We start from the raw sequence: 21,781 nt of genomic DNA, 5'->3' as shown, positions 1-21,781 counted from the left end.
TCCCAGGTGTTCTATACATGCATCTGTGGTTCCTGAGCCACAGAGAAAATGCATCTTGCCCGGTCCTTACTGAGGGAGGACAATAGGAGTCTACACCCAGCTTCTCTGGACCTGGCTGTGAGACAGCCATTGGGTGTGACAGGTATTCTTACATTAATGCTGTTGCTATACTGTACCCTTCTCCCGTAATAAACTGCAGATTTGTAAGCACTGTCATTTTAGGTCCTACGATTCTTCTTTAACAAACTCTAACTGCTGCTATTATTGTAGATATGGTAAGGAAAGGAAATAAAATGAATTAATTTATGTTGTTGCAAGGAGAAACAACTAAGATCATGGGTAAAAGATACAAGAGGGATATTTGATATGCCTTGCAAGGTACTGAGCAAGTCTCTAGACACATTCAGTAAACATTGAAGCAGAAGCTAAATGTCCTTGTGCCATGAGATTACTACAGTGGGTACATAACCTCAAGGTGCCCACTGAACCCTAAGAGCTGAGATTTTTTAATTTGGAAAGAACTTTTTCAGTAGGAGCCATACCTGTGATGTCAGCTTCCCAGCAATGTGCATTCGTTCAATTTCTGCAGGAGATTTGATCAGCCTGAGATGCTGTACCAGCTGCTGCACAGCCCGAACCTTGTTCTTGCTCCTGGCTTTGACCTCTGCCAACTGCTGCATGTAGTCACAGTGGAGCTGAATGTGAGGGGGCCTCATCCAGTCATACCACAGTGTATGTGTCTCAGCTTAAAACAGATTTAAAATAAAACAGCAACAAGAAATACCACCTGTCATAATGACTTGAACAAGAGTCAAAACTATAAAATATGTAGTATAGAACTCTAAAGGGTTGAACACAAACTCTCAGGACCAAAGTAATTGAAGGATTGGATAGTAAATCATTGGAAAGGCCACTCCCTGAAAATAGCAAGATACTCTGAGACTGAACACACAGCTTTTTCTGCCCTCAAACTTCAGTGTTTTAAATAAAGATGATAGATGAGACTAAAGCTTTACTCAAGCTTTGGTTTTATTATTTATTAACTGTTAAAGAACAATTATGACAATTGTTCTCCACACAACTGAGCCAGAGGCATCATTAAAGAACTAAACACAAAAGGACAGAAAAAAAGTACTCAGCGCATGACCTTATGGTGAAAAGTGTTCCATCCTTTACAAAGAATCTCAGTATTGGTGAAAGGAGCTCTCATAGTTGATAATACATGCTAATCCACACTTACCCAGGAAATCCTTCCTTTTCCATCTGCCATGTATTCTCATTACAGACAACCAGAGTTCACCATTTCACTTTAGAGACCCAAGGAAATAGTCAATTTTTGCCTGAGATATGAGATGAGGCTCATTATGAAAATCTTTTCCAATTACATCAGGTCTCTATTTGTTCCTTTCTTTTTTTTCTGACAGAAATCTATGAGTAGGGGCTTCCCTGGTGGCACAGTGGTTAAGAATCCACCTGCCAATGCAGGGGACACAGGTTTGAGCCCTGGTCCGGGAAGATCCCACATGCTGTGAAGCAACTAAGCCCGTGTGCCACGACTCCTGAGCCTGTGCTCTAGAGCCCGTGAGCCACAACTACTGAGCCCACGTGCCACAACTACTGGAGCTCGTGTGCCTAGAGCCCGTGCTCCGCAACAAGAGAAGCCTCCATGATGAGAAGCCCACGCACTGCAACGAAGAGCAGCCCCCGCTCGAAGCAACTAAAGAAAGCCCGTGTGCAGCAACAAAGACCCAACACAGCCAAAAATAAATAAATAAATAAAAAAAAAACAGTAATAATAAAAAAGAAACCTATGAGTAGTATTCATGACAATCTAAGTCTGAAGGTGTGTTTGTATGTTTCATACAATGGACTTTGGGACCGAAGAGGGAAAAAATCCTAAAAATTTTGATCGGATATGTATTAGTGGTACAATCTGCTAAATATTTTCACTTTAAAAATAAAAGTGATTTTAAGTGTAGATTACATGTAAAACTCTAATCTTATTTTCAATAGAAATTTAATTGTTGTAATTTTTAAAAAGTAAAACAACCATGACTACCTGCTATCAGCTTATAAAATCACATACCAACCTTTTTACGTTTTTAAACTTTCAGTCTATTATCACTGGAAACAATTTTGAAATTCTCTTTTAGAGACTGACTTCAGAAATGTTTATAAACCTTACAAGAATATCAGACTAAAATTTTACGATCATACATTATTTTGCCTAAAATCAACTATTTTCCAACTTGATCATCTATCTTTTATTTATCAAATTTGGCTCTAAGTGACTTTTGGACACTTCAAAAAATAACATGCTTACTAGAGCTGTGGATTTGTAAGAATCACTAAGGATAGTTTATAATGCAGTGTACATTCTGAAAAGTTCCAGAAAAGGAATCCCAAAACATTCTGAGCAATCATAATTTCACCAGAATAAGCGTAGAGAAAGTAACTATTTCAAGGGGCATGAATTCAACCGTGTACATGAACCACCTGAGTTGTTAAAATGCAGATCCTGATTTAGTAGGTATGGAGTGGGGGCTGCAGATCTTACATTTCCAGTATCTATTATGCATTTGTAATTCTACAATGCATCACCAGGTGATTCTGATGCTGGTGATGAATAAATCATTCTTTGAGAATACTGCCCTTTTTTGAAGAGTTGGCAAAAGCAGTAAGGTAAGTAGTAATCAAAGGTCAATAGACTGGTCAGTAATCTTGAAAAGCAGCCCATGCTCATCCTCCACTTTAAAATTCTCTGTCTGGGATTTCAAACTAGAACAGTTAAAAGTCTCTGTGAATGAATAATCCAATGAAGGTTTAGCAAATGAACAAATGAAATCTTTAAAGTCTCGTGGAAAAGATTTATATTCTTTTCATGGTGCCCAGGGCAATGCTGCTATGATAATTATTTTAGGAAATGAAGAACTTTGTCTAAACAGGCAAGGAAGGTCTTGGTCCCAATCTGGCCAATGATTTGACTTCTGCTCCCATTTGTTACCTTTCAGTTTTGGTACAAGATGTTGAAATTCTTCCAGCGTATAGGCTTCATCCACTCCAGTTAGAGCTACTGCTCCATCAGTACCAGATCGGGGGCCATCCCAAAGTTCTCGACTGGGATCTCTCTGAGGCACAAAAAGTATGGCCTTGTGTGCTGGTAACTGCTTGCCGGGGAGGCTTTGAAGGACCAGAATGCTATCAGGCTCTTGGAATCCACACAGGTACAGGAAATTGTTGTCTTGGTGGAAAGTATAGGGGATATCATTGCTCATATAGTATGTAGGGTTGGACAGCAGTACCACTGTGTGGTCTGTACCACTCTGCTCTTGTGCTTCCTTGTGGATCAGAGATATTAGTTTGTGTCTGCGAAGTGCATATTCCACCTGGGATAGTCCTGGTGTCACCTCCCCTAGAAATGACAAATAACAGTGATGCTTTGCGTTTCTATAGTGCCGAAGTACTTAAGATAGCTTAATATTAGATGGAGACACCCAAGTTCATTTCTTCAATTTATGCCCAATCTTCTCGTAGCACATGGCAAATTAAGGAGATAACCCAGGTTTCAAATTTCTATTCCATTGCAAAAATTTGGAAGAAATGATAATTACATGTGGTCCTGCCTGAAAACCGGGATCATGACCACTTAAGATCTCTTCCAGCTCTTTGGTTCATTCTTTTACTCATTCAATCAAATATTTACTAAACATTATTATATGGAAGGCATTGTTAGGCAAATAATCCAAGTTGCCCTTAAGTTTCAATATACAAGGTAAGGAGAAGGACCACATTTTCTGCATAAGACTTCCCCAAAAGAACGTAAGCTCCTCGAAGACATCGATTTTTGTCTGTTTGCTCAACGTTATATTCCCAGGGCCTAGAATAACAACTGGAATACAGTAGGCATTTGATAATTGTCAAATGAGCTATAGTATTTTTAGAGTTTAAGGCCAAAACGCTTTCCCCAATTTCAAGAGCTAGAATAAATTTCTCCTTCTGAATTTCCAAGGCATAATAATATCTTTCTAACAGGGCTTTTCACTTTCTACCTTGTATTAACAGTGAGCTGGGTATATATAACCTCTTTGATGGTCAGAACCATCTTCGAATCCTTCAAAACTCTAGTAATATTATCCACCTCTTGGGGCTGTCATGAGAATCAAATTTGATAAAGCATGTGGTTCTTAAGGATTTGAAGACATCCCAGAAAATATTTTGAAAGCTATGGATGTATTCTGTTTACTAAATGGCATGCAGGCACACACATTTTTTTAAAAATTTATTTTATTTTTGGCTGCGTTGGGTCTTCGTTGCTGCATGCGGGCTTTCTCTAGTTGTGGTGAGCGGCAGGGCTACTCTTAGTTGTGGTGCACGGGCTTCTCATTGTGGTGGCTTCTCTTGTTGCGGAGCAGGGGCTCTAGGCGCACGGGTTTCAGTAGTTGCGATACACGGGCTTAGTTGCTCTGCAGCAAGTAGGATCTTCCTGGACCAGGGCTCGAACCAGTGTCCCCTGCATCGGCAGGCAAATTCTTAACCACTGTGCCACCAGGGAAGCCCAAATACAAACTTTTGACATACAATTTCAAGAGTCTCAGATTCCTGTAAGCGCACGCAAAAAACCCATATTAAGAACCCCTGTGGGACCTCCCTGGTGGTCCAGTGGTTAAGAACCTGCCTCCCAATGCAGGGGATGTGGGTTCGATCCCTGGTTGGGAAACTAAGATCCCACATGCCATGGGGCAACTAAGCCCATAAGCTTCAACTACTGAGCCCGTGCACCACAATTACAGAGCCCATACGCCACACTAGAGAGAAGCCCTCGCACCACAACTAGAGAGAAGCCTGCATGCCGCAAAGAAGATCCTGTGTGCCACAACTAAGACCCAATGCAGCCAAAACTAAATAAATAAACAAATATATATATAAAAAAATAAACTTTGTTCTGAAGTGTTACGTGTTAGTTCTTTTTTTTTAGCTTTTTCTCCTTTTATTTATTTTTTATTTATTTTTTTAACATCTTTATTGGAGTATAACTGCTTTACAATGTTGTTAGTTGCTGCTGTGTAACAAAGTGAATCAGCTATTTGTATACATATATACCCATATCCCCTCCCTCTTGCGTCTCCCTCCCACCCTCCCTATCCCACCCCTCTAGGGGGACACAAAGCACTGAGCTGATCTCCCTGAGCTATGTAGATGCTTCCCACTGGCTATCTATTTTACATTTGGTAGTGTATATATGTCAATGCTACTCTCTCACTTCGTCCCAGCTTACCCTTCCCCCTCTCTGTGTCCTCAAGTCCATTCTCTACGTCTGCGTCTTTATTCCTGTCCTGCCCCTAGGTTCTTCAGAACCTTTTTGTTTTTAGATTCCATATATGTGTTAGCATACGGTATTTGTTTTTCTCTTTCTGACTTCACTCTGTATGACAGTCTCTAGGTCCATCCACCTCACTGCAAATAACTCAATTCCGTTTCTTTTTATGGCTGAGTAACATTCCATTGTATATATGTGCCACATCTTTATCCATTCATCTATTGATGGACAATTAGGTTGCTTCCATGTCCCGGCTATTGTAATATGTGTTAGTTCTTAATACTAGTACCTAGCAGACTGCCTGGCTGCTAGCCCAGTGATGACTGGGTGAATGCTTCACTTCTGAAATGGAAATTATGCCTGCTTTCACTTTAGGTTCCCAAACAAAAGAACTACTAAAACAATTACTCACAAAAGCTGTATCCTTAAGCCTACACTTGACAATAATAATAGGGCTTCCCTGGTGGCGCAGTGGTTGAGTCCACCTGCCGATGCGGGGGACACGGGTTCGTGCCCTGGTCTGGGAAGATACCACATGCCGCGGAGCGGCTGGGCCCATGAGCCATGGCCGCTGAGCCTGCATGTCTGGAGCCTGCGCTCCGCAACGGGAGAGAACACAACAGTGAGAGGCCCGCGTACCGCAAAACAAAAACAAAAACAAAAACCAATAATAGTAAAATAACATCTGATGCTTATTGAACGCTTACTACGTGTCTGTACTATTCTAATTATTTACATGTATCAACTTATTTTATCTTTACAATGACTCTATGATGTGGGGAACCATTATTATTCCATGTGGTAGCCAGTCTCCACATGCAAGTATGGGAAGATAGCCATGAAACAACGCTGTGTAAGAAAGTTAAATAAGAAGATGGACAATATGTTCTCATTATGTTTAAGAAAAACAAAGGAGAGAGAAAAAAGAACTTAGAAAAGAATCAGAATTTTTATAGTGGTAACCTATGGAGAGTGACATAAACTGAAATTTTCTATTTAACATGATTTATTATTTGAATTCTGTTTCAATGAGTATATACTCTTATAATTAAAGTCCCAAATAAAGAGAAAATGAGGTTAAAAAAGGGAAACCATGGACAGTCCACTCCATACTCATAACCTACAATGGTTCTTTATCATCTGTCAGATCAAATTCATACTCTTAAGCCACTTTAACATTTACATTTAAATGTAACATTTTAATGTTCTCTACCAGGTGACTCCAACTTATCTGGCCAACTTTTTTTGGTAACAGCTTTACTGAGATATTTTCATACCATACAATTTGCCCACTTACAAGTGTACAATTCAATGATTTTTGGTATACTCACAGATTTGTGCAACCATTACCCTAAACAATTTTAGAATATTTCATCACTCCAAAAAGAAATCCCAAGCCAATCAATAGTCAGTCCCTGTTTCCTCCGAATCCAATCCAGCCCTTGACAACCACTAATCTATTTTCTGCCTCTCTGGGTTTGTCTATAGTACAGATTTCATATAAATGAAATCACACAAGATGTGGTCTTTGGTGACTTGGCCAACTTTTTTCTTATCATTCCCCCAATTATTCTGAAATTAATTCCTTCTATACCTTACTTAAGTCCAACCTGTTAGCTTGCTTATAATGTGTCCCCTTTCTAAAATTTCTTCTCCCTCCAAAGCAATTCCACTCAAGACTTGGAGCTCAATATATGTTTGTTTTTAGACCCTTCTGGTTCAAAAGGCTTTCTTGATTAGCCCAGATCATGTTGATCTGTTCCTTTGAATTACATGGTTTTTTTTTTTTTTTTTTTGCGGTATGCGGGCCTCTCACTGTTGTGGCCTCTCCCGCTGCGGAGCGCAGGCTCCGGACGCGCAGGCTCAGTGGCCACGGCTCACGGGCCCAGCCGCTCCGCGGCACGCGGGATCCTCCCGGACAGGGGCACGAACCCGCGTCCCCCGCATCGGCAGGCGGACTCTCAACCACCGCGCCACCAGGGAAGCCCGAATTACATGTTTTTTAAAGTCAACTATTTCATTTTCATATACACATCTTATAGTTGTGTATAAGTGTAATCATATCATACTCTTTCAACAGTTAAACACTTTTCCCCCATTTCTTCATTGTTTGAGACCTCACTCCCCTTCCCTCCTTCTACCCACATTAGAACCACCCCCATATTTGTAGTTTAGTATGTATCCTTTCTTATTTTTCTCAATACTCATATAATCACATACACATATACCTGCATTTACGGTTTTTTGAGTCACTAGTGTTTTACAAAAATGGGATACCACACAGTCTTGTGTTTATGTTGCCTTTCTAACACAACAATACCTCATAGGAGTCCCTCCCACCAACTCATTTAGCATAGCTTCAACTCATTCTGCTTGATGTCTCCATATTATTTCTTGGGGGAATGTATCATAACTTCCTGATCCATTTCCATACTGGTGGGCATTCATATTATTTTCAGCTTTTTGCTGCAATAATGAACATCTTTGTACTTATATATATAGGGTACTTTTAAATGCCCTATGTACTGTTGCTTTATTTCTGTGGGACAGTCCCAGGAGAGAAATTAGTGGATCACAGTCCTTCCAGTTTTCTTAGTACTCATGTTCAGTACATGCAACTCAGCTGTTTATGACTACTTTGGAACTGTCTAGTTGTTTTACCTATGCATAGTTTATCTCTCCAGAAAATTCTGTAGTTGTATCGCATTAATAATTTTTTATTTAACTTTTATTTACCTACAATAGAAAAATTTACATTTTTATTAATGAAATTGGTAAGAAACAAAAGAGATAAATAAGAGAGGGCCTTATAGGCCAGGCAAAGCAACAGAGTTGGTCCTAGAAAGGCTCACATCACATTTCTTTCTCTGAGGATTGAGTTGGCTAAGAGTCCCCTAGGGCTCTAGGGCAGAATATCGAACTTTGTACCAGAGCCCAAGAACAGCTTAACTATTTATCTCCCTGATAATTATTCATGTTAAGTCTGACACTGTTACTCAATATTGGAAATTTCCTAATTTACCCAAGCAGCAAATACTCTTTTCTAACAGCAGAGGCTGGTTATAATTGGTAGATTATCCAACTTTTCCTTTTAGTCATTTTACTTGGTCCCTAACCTGTGCTTTGCTTTTGGTCATTTCCCAGCTATGGTCGATGTAATAAAACTAAACTTAAAAAATCAGTCCATTGTTTTTTAAAAAACTTTGTGTTATCTCTCATTTTCATTAATAACAGAGTATACATATATGTATATTAGGAAGTAACTTCTGAAAAAAAGATAAAATTATTTAAAAATCAAAGCAGGAGGGCTTCCCTGGTGGCGCAGTGGTTGAGAATCCGCCTGCCGATGCAGGAGACACGGGTTCGTGCCCTGGTCCGGGAAGATCCCACATGCCGCAGAGCAGCTGAGCCCGTGAGCCATGGCCGCTGGGCCTGCGCGTCCGGAGCCTGTGCTCCGCAGCGGGAGAGGCCACGGCAGTGAGAGGCCCGCATACCGCAAAGGAAAAAAAAAAAAAAAAAAAAAAAAAAAAAAAAAAAATCAAAGCAGGATTGCAAAACCATCTTTTTCGCCCTTCAAAGCATTCCTCGTTGCTGAATCTAATTTCATACAAATGACTATATGAGAAATATTTATTTAAAACACTGACTACATTTTCCCAAGCTTACTAATTGTAAACACTACAGAGTGACCATTAACTATATGCTTCCAAACTTCTGAAATTCCAAAGAATTCTTCATCACAACAGAAAAATTATCCAAGGAAAAACACACCTTATCAACCGAAGGAGGGAAAAAAAGTGTGATAAAGCAATGAACTTCAACCCTAGAGGTAAACCTGGCAGTTGTTATGGCCTTTGATCACAGAACTAACCATTATAGTCAATCTAGGCTGACTTTCTTCAGATGAAACTGTATCTGAATAGACATTCTGGTAACTTTGTCAAATTGTAAACTATTAAGAAGCAAAGTCAGTATTCTATCATGTGGAGTCAATTAAGGATAGAAGGGCTACTCTAACAAGTTATTTAATCAATCAAATGCCTAGATGTCACAATCTGGACTCTGTAAATAGCAAAGTCTCACAATCAATCCTGAGACTGTGCAGCCAAGAAGAAAAGCTCTTCCAGGACATCTAGGATTGGGCCTCTCAAGAAAGTAAGAAAAATGTTCTTCATATTTTATCAGCCAGGCAGAAAACCCAGAAAGGAAAAGTTTTATGAAGACTGAAAATGGATGGAAAGATGCAAGTCTTTGCTACAATCTAGGTATGTATTTCAATTATTTCCTGAAACTAACTAGGTTAGGATTTTAACGTGTCGTTGAATTGTTTAACATTAGGTAGGTGTTTTGTTTTGTTTTTTTTTTTTTTGCGGCAGGAGGGCCTCTCACTGCTGTGGCCTCTCCCATTGGGGAGCACGGGCTCTTAGGCTCAGCGGCCATGGCTCACGGGCCCAGCCACTCCACGGCATGTGGGATGCTCCCAGACCTGGGCACGAACCGGTGTCCCCTGCATCGGCAGGCAGACTCTCAACCACTGCGCCACCAGGGAACCCCTTAGGTAGTTTTTATTGTATATAAGGAAGTAGTGCATAAAATGATCTATTACTATATAGTTGGAAAATGGGGGTAAAGAAAAAGCTAATAAACATTTTCTTTATAAAGTAAAACACAGACCTCTCTGAAAAAATGAAATGATCAAATAAATAATTTAAAAATACTCTCAATGGATTTTATTTGCATATACTGAGCAAAACAAGCCAGACAGAAAGGGTTCATACTGTATGATTCCACTTACACAAAACTCAAGAACAGGCAAAACAATCATGTTGATAGAAACTAGAGCAGTGGTTAAGCATGGAGGTGGGGACTGGCTAGAAGGGTATGAGGGGACTTTCTGGGGTGATGAAAATGCTCTATATCTTGAATGGGGTATGGGTTATATTGGTGTACCTTTGTCAAAACTCACTGAATTGCATATTTAAGATCTGTGCAATTCACCTAATGTAAATTTTACCACATTTAAAAAAAAAAAGTACAGCTGGCCCTCCATATCCATAGGTTCTGCGTCTGGGGATTCAACCAACCACAGATCAAAAATATTTGGAAAAAAAATTCCAGAAAGTCTTAAAATGCAAAACTTCAATTTGCTGTGCATGAGCAGCTATTTACATAGCATTTACATTGTATTAGGTATTATAAGTAATCTAGAGATGGTTTATAGTATATGGGAGGATGTGCATGGATTGCAGTCATATACTATGCCATTTTATGTAAGGGACTTAAGCATCCGCAGATTTTGGCATCTGAGAGGGACCTGGAACCAATCCCCTAAGGATACCAAGGGATGACTATACCACTCTCTAAAGCTGAAATAACTTTTACACCAATACTTCTCTCACTTGAATTTCTTCTTACCAAAAATATTATAGCAAAAAAAAAAGACTTAAAAAAACCTCCCATATAGTATTCTTTAGCATGGGTGTTATGTGCTGTTTTGTGGTTAAGTGTGGACTCAGACTTTTGTTGAGTTGGAATTCTGGCTTAACAACCTACTGAGTGACTTGGGAGAGCTACAAAACTGTTCTGTGCCTGTGTCCTCAACTGTAAAGTGGAGATAATAATAACATCCACTTCACAAAGTTGTCAGGAGGATTTAATAAGTTAATGAAATACTTAGAACAGTTAGCACTATATAAATATTAGTTAAAATTATTACCACAATAAATAATTTACACTTGAAGAGGTTGTCATCCTGGTAATACAAAGCCAGGTAGGATCTTGAAAGAGTAAAATTTATAGGGATGACCATTATCCCTATCAAAGTAATTATTTACATGAAAGCCCTGAATTATCTGGTTTTCTCACACAATGACAAGAATGAGTTTCAAGTGATTCAGGAGCTTTTTATTATTCAGTTTTTTAGAAGATTCCTGATTATTTCCTGGGGTAGATTCTTGCTAATCTTTAACTCAGAGAATTTCTTGATATGAATGAGAAATATGCACAAAGGTTAAAGTGAGAAACAGACAAGTCATATATTTTTAATGTACCAGTATTTAAACCACATGAAAATTATTACATTTCAAAATTTTCTTTCTTCTCTCCGTAACAAAAAGAGAAATATTCTATAACTCTGCACTGGATGGCAATTTATGGCATTTCTATAAGCTAGTTATCAGTATAATGGTACCTTGAAATAAGTAGTCAACATGTATCATACATATGGGTTAAATATACGTTTATTTACCTATAAACTTATATATGTAAAGACTCCAATCTTTACTGTGCATTAAAATCTAATTCAGAAGATGAAGATTAGAGGAAATTGTATAATCAATATGAATATATATTATTTTTAAAATTCCATAGGTACAAAGGGAGTAAGAAAAGAAAATACATTACTTCATAAAAACAGGTTAACTTCAAGGTGAAATATCTATGGAAAAAGTAGGCCTAAATTTAAAAACTCTAGAATACAAAACTTTAGATTACTACTCTGCTTATCAGGTGAAATCTATAAAATGTGTTTTGAAATGGCCAGATTAATGTGAAGTCATCATTCAGTAAATGTTTGATGGTGGTGATTTAAAAACTGAGTGTTTGGGGATGAGGACACCAGAGAGGCATGGGGAGGGCACACTCTGCTTCAAAACATGGCCTGTGGCTAAAGATCTAGCTTGCCTTCCTAAGTTGGTAGGCATCTCATGCACCCAAGAGGAGTGAGTGAGTACCCATTAGGCTAACGGTATGCATCAGAAACACCCAGGGAGCTCTTCAAAACTCACAGTCTAAGCCCTTCCCTTGAGATTCTGATTCAGTAAGTCTATGGGATCCTGACTTGTACATATATTTTGAAAAAGCTCACCCAATGGTCTAGGCAGATTTAAACCACTTTCAATTTCTGTCATTTCTTGGACATATATTTAAATCTTTTAAATAGTATAAAAATCTCACCCCATCAAAATAAATCTTTATCTTTTAGATGTTATTAAAGTCAACCATATTTAACAAAACTTAAAACAAACCAAAAAAATACACCCCTTGCTTAAGGCAGAACTACAACTAAACTATCACTAAACTAAAGATGGATACCTAACTGGTTTTGAAACTTTTAAGGGAAGAAGATTTGGGAATTATTATCTATAACCCACTCTAGAACCAAACTTTTCATCATTTTAAATATTATACTTGACAATAACTATACAGTCTCAGCCATTGTTTTGATGATAAGGGACAAAAAAGCATATGGTAAAAGCATTCCCTCAAATTGTGACCCACACAATTTAATTATTTCCCAATGAATCTATTCACTGCTGTAGTTGAAAGAAAACCAAGAAGCGGTTCTGGATATGTCAGATAAGTCATTGTGACAAGCCTAACTCTGCATAGCCCTTTCTTAAGCTCCATACTATATCACATATTCCAAAATTAATTCTGCTTAGGAACATAAAAATGTTAGAAATATAGGTTTTCAGAAATAATGCTTAATTAGGCACTAATTCTTCCTATTCCCTGGAAGGGAGCTGTTTATGGAGCTGAACACCTTGCAATGTCAGGGAACTACGTAAGTGTCTTTCTTATACAGTTACTATAAAAAGTAGATTTATGGTTCATAATAGTATATAGCTCAGAATGCCACCTGCCTTCTCACTTTTCTTCCTGGGTGATAATAAGTGGAGGGCATATTAATGATCGAGGAGGATGAACTGACATTTTCTGTTTCTACAGACATGGTCCTTAACACAGAGATGGCAATGTCATAGAAAGAGGAAATAGTCTACAATGCTCAGATTTCTTTAAGCAAAGGATAAGTTTTAAAAATCAGTAAGAGGACTTGGGGGAGTGAATCTGACTCTTTATATCCATCTAAAGCAGTAGTAAGCACAGCCAGCACAGAACTCCTTATCTCCCATGTCATTCTGCTGAATACCTTCCAAGTTACTGTTGCTTCAGGAAACTTGGGTAGGTATGGCTGAAAGAAATCCAGGGCAATTCAAAATCCAGAAGGTGTTGACCCAGTAATTTCACCTCTAAGAATTTTTTTTTTTGTCTGTGCCGCACCTTGCAGGATCTTAGTTCCTTGACCAGGGATTGAACCCAGGCCACCACAGTGAAAGCACCGAGTCCTAACCACTGGACTGCCACGTAATTCCCACTAAGAATTTATTTTAAGGAAATAGTTGATCAGCATATAGAGTGTGTATACATGTACACACAATTCTAAATAAGAAATAAGTCTAGAAAGATAAATATACTAAAATCTCAATAGTAGTTATCCCTGAATGGTGGGATTATCATCAAATCAAAAAAAATTATTAAATTTTTCTTTAAAAAAATCATGCTTATCTGTGTTCTCTAATTTGTCTATCATATATATGGAACTTGTATAATAATTAGGAAAGGGACTGAGATATTTTCCAAAAGTTTAAAGTACTGGCAAGTACTGGGGAAATATGCCAAACATGAAACCTTTTGGAGCAAACCACATAATAGAAACATACTTTTAAACCCCAAACTAACAAACTGAACTTGGCTTTATAAAAGAGATTTTTAAAAAAGTATTAGATGCCTCTTAATTTTTCTTAATAAATGACTCTTCCTCCACCCCACAATTATTTGAACACTTCTGTAAGTTTTGCTTCTCTACATGGAGAAAGATAAGTGATTAACACTTTGGATATTGTACATCTGGTGGTTTCTTTAACACTGACAATTCTCTTTTAAAATTCTATCTACCTCTATCCCTTCTCACTTACCCCAATCCCTATTGTACAGGAGAATAAAAATTATGATAGGTATTCCTTTTCCCACATAGTTTATATGAACATATGTATATATATGAACTTGTATGTGTGTATTTATTTACATTCACTTTTTACATAGTTAACATGCACATAACACAAATAACAGTCTAGATACAGAGGCCATCATCTTGACAATATGATTACTAGTTTCAAGGCCTGGAAAATGCAGCTCACCATGTAAAAGTATCTCACCACGAGAAATCAGTAATTTTCAAAGCTGGTAAAGCTTAGTATTAAATTGAAGCTACAGGTAGGTTGATTGGATGGAGAAATACTTAAATTAATACCAACTGTATTGCTATTAAGCTTACCTTACAGCTTTGAAAAACTCTGATTTCCTGTGTGTTTCAGTGGTGAGCTGCATTTCCTGAGTCTCAGCCGACTTCCCAGCAGGAATTCCAGTCTGATGAAGAATCAGCAAAAGGAAGCCCTCACTGAGAGACACACTGGTATCATTCACTGAGTGGAGACAGTGAAAGAGCAACATATTTCCAAAGGCAATTTAGATTATTAATATATATGCTTACACAGTAAATACAGATTTAACTTCCCATGGCAGAAGCAACAATTAATCTCCCTTGAAAACCTGACTGCTTTTTCTACAAAGCGTTTGGTTTTACCCTGCCTACTTCTTTGGGATGATATTCATTCACCATAGTTCATCCCTTAACTGTCTTTAAAAAAACAAAACAAAACAAAAAACCTTAGGTATGAATTTGAACAATAGTGATGACACATCTTCCAGCAGCAACACTGGAATCTTAAAGTAGAAAAAAAAATTAGTGAAGTAAACCTTTATCAACTTTTTGCATCACGTTTATCACTGTTATCACTTCTCAAAGCTGTGACAATCACATCTGGAAATCTTGTGTAACCTATATAAAAATATTTTTCTTAATATTGAAATGAGCATTTAATGCTTTCAAGAAAAATGTTTCCTAAAATGTCTTTAACACAGTAGTTCACAAGGAATCAATAGTTAGAACACAATTCTAGACACCATGTTTTAGAAAGTAACAGAACTTTTCTTTAAAAAATCTTGAAATACATACTTTTCACTGATACTTCTGAATTATAAGGGTAATCGTATTTATTGCTCTAGATGGTGCTGTCTATACAGTACTATTAGCCACATGTAGCTGTTTAAATTTAAATTAATTAAAATAAAATTTTAAAAAATTTAGTTCCTCAGTTGCACTAGCAACATTTTAAGTGTACAGTAGTCACTTGTGCATAGTGGCTACTGTATTGGACAGCACAGCTTTAGAGCATTCCCACTGCTGCAAAAATTCTGTTGGATAGCACAGTTCTAGACAAAGCCCCTAAAGAGAGACAGTCATTACAGTTAAAAGGCCTCACCTGGTCTGAGGAGGTGTGGGTGTGTAAAGGGGCTGGGCTGGCCTAAGTATCGGTTTGGAATCCTCCTCTCTGGGATGGGCTGCAGGGAGTACCTTCGCTGTGAACATGACATGCATCCTGAAGGAGAGATAAAGAGGATGAAATGGAATAGTGTACCTAGAAAGTCCCCACAGTATATACACATTTATCTACCTCCAGTAGTAGGATGCTTTAGAAAAATGCAAATTAGTATCTCCTTCAGTATTTATATGGCCCTTCCTCTGGGCCAGCCAGAAGCCTGTGTTGGGCCTTAGGGATACAGAAATAAGATCATCTTTACCTTTAGTGACTTTAGTCTACTGGAATATAATAGAGGTATATATACACACAGTATGATTAACGTATGAATAGGAGCTATGGGAACAGAAGAAAGACAACAAACAAAAGCAAGGGAGGAGGTAGGAAGTATTTCATTGAGGTAGTGTTATGCTGTATCCTAAAATTCAGAAAAAGAATTAACATTTTTATTGAGAATATGTGAAGTTTGAGAAAATATGCACATCCTATCTCATTTAATCTTGGAATGCTAGAGCTAGTGAAATAATGTCTGAAAAATGCTTAATCATATTTAGCCCATAAGAAGCAATATTATTAGCATTCATTCAGCAAGATTTATTAAGTGTGTGATGGGCACATGCTGGGAAAGACACAAGAATAACACAAGACTATCTGTCCTGGTCTGCAAAGAACATATAGTCTAGTGGAGGTGAGACAGAGCAATACTACATGGTGAATGCAGTGGTGGATTCATGCACAAGGTTTTTGACAGCACAAAAACCAACACAACGCTGTGGGACAGGTACAACGATGATAGGACACAGTGATCTGGGCAACAGAGAAGCACACAAAAGGCGCTTGTGTGGGACTGCAGAAGTAGGTGATGCCTACTCTGAGTAGGAATTAGTGAGTGAAAGTGACAAGGGGAGCTGAAGGTATCATGAATGAGATTATGAAAGGGAGGGCATAGAAAACACCACATTCACATGTGCCCATGTGTGCGTGTAGAGGGAAAAGGGATAGAAAGGGATAGAAAGAGAATTTCAGGTCGGTGTTGCTGCTGGTGGGAGAGGAAAAGATCAGCAAGGTAAGAATCAGACCATTGAAGGCTTTGTACACCAAACTAAGGAATTAGATTTTTAACTGTTACATGAGGTAGGCATTATCATCGCCTTTTTTTTTTTTTTTTAACAAATAAGGAATCAGAGAAGTAATTTGTGCAATGTTACATAGTTAGTACTAGGGAAGCTGGGATTCAAACTCAGTTTTATTTAACTTCAAAATCTTTGCTCTTATCCCTCTACGCTGTCACTCAGTAAGTCTTCTCAGCTAAATCCCAACAATACAATTAGTACCGTACAATCTCCCTGTGAACATACAATCACTACAACAGCAAAACGTGTTAAGTCTGGATCAAGTTAAAGGTTTTAGTAGGGATTATAAAGTATGAACGACAGCGTGTGTATTTGGAGAGTTAAGAAGTCTTAAACATTAACTCTGAATTAAATTTACAGAGGGATATTGAGAAAAATTATAGCTTCTTGAATGATTAAAAAGACAGAGAAAATGGTACAGGTTTCCAGGCAGTATGAAAATACAGTTAAGAATAGTGGAAAATGAGAAAAAGGGCAAAATATTAAACAAGTATTTCCTGGAATCTGTCTTTAGAAAATGTACAGAATACGTATTAATTAAGGAATATGCCCAGTCTACACAGGTTGAAAGCTTAACAAAGATGAGGCAAGCAATTTATAAAAATACAGAGAAACTTGCTAAGTGACACCACAGGGAAGCAATCAACAACGTCCAGACTGTGAGAGACACTACCAGACAAACAACTCAGCTTTTTCCACATAAAATTCCAAGGCAGGTAGGGTTGGTAAGATATGGAAGGGGGAATCTATAGATTAAGTAAGCCTTAAAAGACATTATCATCCAACTGTAATATGTGAACCTTAACTGGATCCCGATTCAAGCAACAAACTGTAAAACAAATACATTATTACATTTATGAGATCACTGGAAATTGGGACAGTGATTGCATATTTGATGGTATTATGGAAGTAATATTTGTTTTAACGTGTGATAATGGTGTTGTGATTATGTTAAAAAGGAAGAAACTTATCTTTTAGAGATATAAATTGAAAGATTTACAGAGGAAGTGATATGACCTCAGGTTTGTCTCAAAATAATATGGGGGTGGGGTGGATTGCGGAGAGGATGAATGGGGTTTGAATGAAACAAGACTGGCCATGAGTTGATAATTATTGAACCTGGGTGATGGGTACATCAGAGTTCATTAGACTACTCTACTTGTGTATATGTTTGAGATTTTTCTTAATGAAAAAGTTGAAAAAAAAAAGAAAGATGAAGCAACCATAGAGAAAAATGAAGGAAATAAGTATGTACTCCGGAAGGCAATCTAAGACAAAGAATTAAAGGCAGCATGGTATGGTAGAAAAAAGTGCTAGTTCTAGTTTAGTTCTACTATCTACGTGATCTTGGCATATTATGTAACTCCTCTGCACTTATTTCTTCACCTGTGAAATAAAGCCGTTAGATTAGGTAGTGGCTTTCAAATTTTTAAAACCAAGACCCACAGTAAGAAATATATTTTACACAGTAACCTAGTATATACAGACATATATATGTATAATGTATATAGAAATTTCACTAAATACTATTCTTTCTGTGACTGTTATTTTTGCTGCCCTGTTCCATTAAAAATAAGCTTGCTTCAGTGCACTAAAATGATTTTATTACTGCAATGTCTTGAATGGTGGCCCCCAGAAGATATGTCCACATCCTAATCTCCAGAACCTGTGACTGTTAATTGGAAAAAGGGTTTTTGCAGATGTAGTTAAGGAACTTGAGATGAACGGATCATCCTGCATTATCTGGGTTGATCCTAAATCCAATGACATGTGTCCTTGTAAGAGAAATGCACAGGGAGAATTGAGACAGAAGAGGAGGAAGCAATGTAACCATGGAGGTAGAAACAGGAGATGTGGCCACAAGCCAAGGAATATGTATAGCTACCAGAAGCTGGAAGATGGGAAGAATGGGTTCTCTCCTAGAGCCCCTGGAAGGAGTGTAGCCCTGCTGACACATGATCTCGGGCTTCTGGCCTCCAGAACTGTGAGACAATACATTTCTGTTGTTTTAAGCAAACATGTTCATGGTAATTTGTTATGGCAGCCTCAGGACTAATACAATGACTTACTAAGGTTGAAATAAATGTCAAGTGCTTGAATATTTTTTCGTAGTTCACAAATTCTTCATTTTTTCAAACCAAAACATGGAACAACTTTGAAGTTATTAAAGCTCAGTAACCCAGAGGTCATATTATGCAAGGGGCATGCTGTGGCCATAAACAACAGCTCCCACTGGTTTATAAGGAACTGTTTGAAGCTTCCAGGAAAATATAGGGGAAATAGCACAGAGGGTTAAGGATGGTCTGCTACGACTGTGGACTAGCTCCGTTTGGAAGGTCTAGTCCCTACCCCAACCCCATAATGACACAATAAGGCAGCCCTCCCTGACATAAGCTTGTAACTCTGCTTGCCATATAATCAGTATCCTAATGTGTCCTAGCAGTGGTCCATGGTAATAACATTGTTTTCAATGTAAAAATGTGCCTATCTGCAGTCACTGCCTTTACCACCAACACCAGCAGAGCCTATGCTGAGAGGAAACCACGGTTCTCACTACCCTGAGCACCCCTTTCCAACCATCTGTTACAACATGGTGGATTACTATGAAGTTCTAGAATTGCAGAGATATACTTCACCTGAGGAAATTTAAAAGGCTTATGGAAAAGTGGCATTTAATGGCACACTGATAAAAATCCAGAAAATAAAGAAGCCGAGAGAAAATTCAAAGAAGTAGCTAAGGCATATGAGGTATTATCAAATGATGAAAAATGGGACATTTATGATAAACATGGCAAAGAAGGAGTAAATGGTGGAGGCAGAAGTCATTTTGATGATTCTTCTGAGTATGGCTTCACATTCCGTAAACCAGATGATGTTTTTAAAGAAATTTTTCGTAAAAGGGACCCATTTTCATTTCATTTCTTTGAAGACCTTTTAAATAATCCAAGAAGCTCCTATGGAAGCAGAAACAGAGGTGAAAGATCCTTTTTCTCTACATCCAGTGAATATCCAGCTTTTGAGAGATTTTCTTCATATGATATAAGATATATACTATGTGGTTCACTGGGCCATGAGGGCCTTAATTCATTCTCTTCCCTGACATTTGATGACAGTGGGATGGGCAACTACATATCTGTTACAACTTCAGGTAAAATTGTTAATGGCAGAAATACCAATACAAAGAGAATTATTGAGAATGATCAAGAAAGAGACAAAGACGATGGTGAGTTGAAGTCCTTTCTTTTAAATGGTATGGCAGATGAAGAGAACTTTGCAGAAGAATGCAGTTGGAGAAGACGGTCATTCAACAATTATTCACCAAAATCCTGCAGCCCCAAACATGTATCTCAATATACTTTTGCAACTGGAATCCCTCTATTTTCTCAGCAGGATTCAAAGAAGGTGGTTAAGAGGAAAAAAAAAGAAGCATAAAGAGGTCCAGAAGAAGAAGTCAACTAAAAGGAATCATTAAATTGACTCTTCAGACACATTATGTTCATATAACATTTGAACACAACTCTTTAGGTGTTTCTTTTTTTAAATTTTATTTTATTTATATTTTTATACAGCAGGTTCTTATTAGTTATCCATTTTATACATATTAGTGTATATATGTCAATCCAATTCATCACACCATCTTTGTGCGTTTCTGTTAGAGTTTTGCAGATAATATTTGTTTAATACCACACTAAGATTACATTTTTAACGTATTTAGCAGGACTATAAACATCTGATGAGTGGCTCTTTGGATTAGGTATGTTAGAAAAAGATGAATTTGTGGTAACAGTGATATTAAGAATTTAGAAAACAGCAAAGATGAATGAGTTTTGAAATTTTAGCTAAGGTAGCCAGGAAAAAGATCTAAATGAAATGAAGGAGTTAGCCATGTGGATATTTGGTCAAAGAAGATTCCAGGCAGCAGGACTAGCAAGTGAAATGTCCCTAAAGCAGACTGTGTAAGGTGTGTTTGAGGAACGTGGAGATCAGTGTGGCCAGTTATGAGAGCAAGTAGATGAAGTAAGAAAGGTAACAGAAGACCACATTATGCAGGGACTGCTAGATCACAGTATGAACTATGTTATAATTGTCAGACAGGAAGCCAATGGAGGCTTTGAGCAGAAGAGTGACATAATCTGACATACTTAAACAGGCCTACACTGGTTGCCGTCATTAAAAACAGACTCTAAGCAAGCAGGGGTAAAAGCAGGGAAATGCAGGCTACTGCCACAATCCAGGCCAGAGACTGCAGTAGCTTGGCCAGGGTGGTGGAGGCGGTGGTGATAAAGAGAGATCAGACTCTGGATATATTCTAAAGGTAGGGCCAAACAGAATTTGCTGACAGACTGGATGTGGGGTATGACAGAAGTCAGGATTTTTGGCCTTAGCAACTGAAAGAAGAAAGGTGCCATTAATCTGAGATAGGCCTGGAGGTGTTAAATTTGGATGTGCTACATTCAAGGTACCTGAATTTATTAAGCAACAAAAAAAGAATTTCCTACATTGACTTGCATCCTGCATGTTCCCTGTCACTGAATTCTTTTTTTTTAACAAAAATATCTTATTGATCATATTAATCTTTTATCTTAGAAATATAATTACTATAAATTTTAATGTGACTAAAAGATGGGAGCAAATAACCTAGTACCACTTAAAACCCAATCACCTTTCAAAAAACATAGTTCAGTGATATATAGCAAGGCAACAAATGTGGAAACCAGAAAAAATTCTAGGATCGACTATTTTTAAATGACTGCTAGAATAAAGCATGAGCTCTTGTTTTGTTTGAGTTTTAGTTGGTAGGTGGGTGGGAAGGAAAGTTCATTTATTCTACAGGAGAGACTGGGGACAATTAGCATTTAATGCTTATTTGCAGGAAATAAAATCATAAAAGCTCAGAGTATTTTAAATGCCACTTATATAAAATGTGACATTTAGTAGAATTTATTTATTTGTTACACATGTGGGACTAATCAGACTTAGAAAAAAATGCAATTTTTCAACAAAAGCAAAAACCAGTGTCTCTGAAAATTTGAGAATGCAATAACATGCCCTCTGGTCCATTTTTTATTTTATTCTTAACAGATAACTAAAAATTCAGATTTAATCTTATT

General features: G+C 37.7%; 2 protein-coding genes across 4 annotated transcripts in view; one reads left to right on the top strand and one right to left on the bottom strand.

Annotated features, from left to right (window-relative positions):
• XPNPEP3 (X-prolyl aminopeptidase 3) overlaps positions 1–21,781 on the bottom strand; it is a 63,308-nt gene that overhangs the window by 37,326 nt on the left and 4,201 nt on the right. For 2 of the 3 annotated variants that reach the window (XM_067010310.1, XM_059081089.2), the window contains exons 2-4: positions 15,481–15,597; positions 3,005–3,412; positions 543–745 (exon numbers count right to left, since the gene is read on the bottom strand). In XM_067010310.1, coding sequence (XP_066866411.1) covers positions 543–745; positions 3,005–3,412; positions 15,481–15,592 — 723 coding nt within the window. In that variant the 5' untranslated portion in view covers positions 15,593–15,597. The remainder of the gene's footprint in view (positions 1–542; positions 746–3,004; positions 3,413–15,480; positions 15,598–21,781) is intronic. The other variant, XM_067010311.1, reaches the window with a different exon arrangement.
• Positions 19,261–20,142, top strand: DNAJB7 (DnaJ heat shock protein family (Hsp40) member B7). The gene is given in 4 exon segments (XM_059081445.1): positions 19,261–19,342; positions 19,345–20,025; positions 20,028–20,075; positions 20,078–20,142. Coding segments are annotated over 4 exon segments (876 nt in total).

The sequence above is a fragment of the Kogia breviceps genome, chromosome 12 (genome assembly GCF_026419965.1).
Source record: "Kogia breviceps isolate mKogBre1 chromosome 12, mKogBre1 haplotype 1, whole genome shotgun sequence".
NCBI classification, from domain to species: domain Eukaryota; kingdom Metazoa; phylum Chordata; class Mammalia; order Artiodactyla; family Physeteridae; genus Kogia; species Kogia breviceps.
This window is presented reverse-complemented; position numbering and strand designations above follow the sequence as displayed.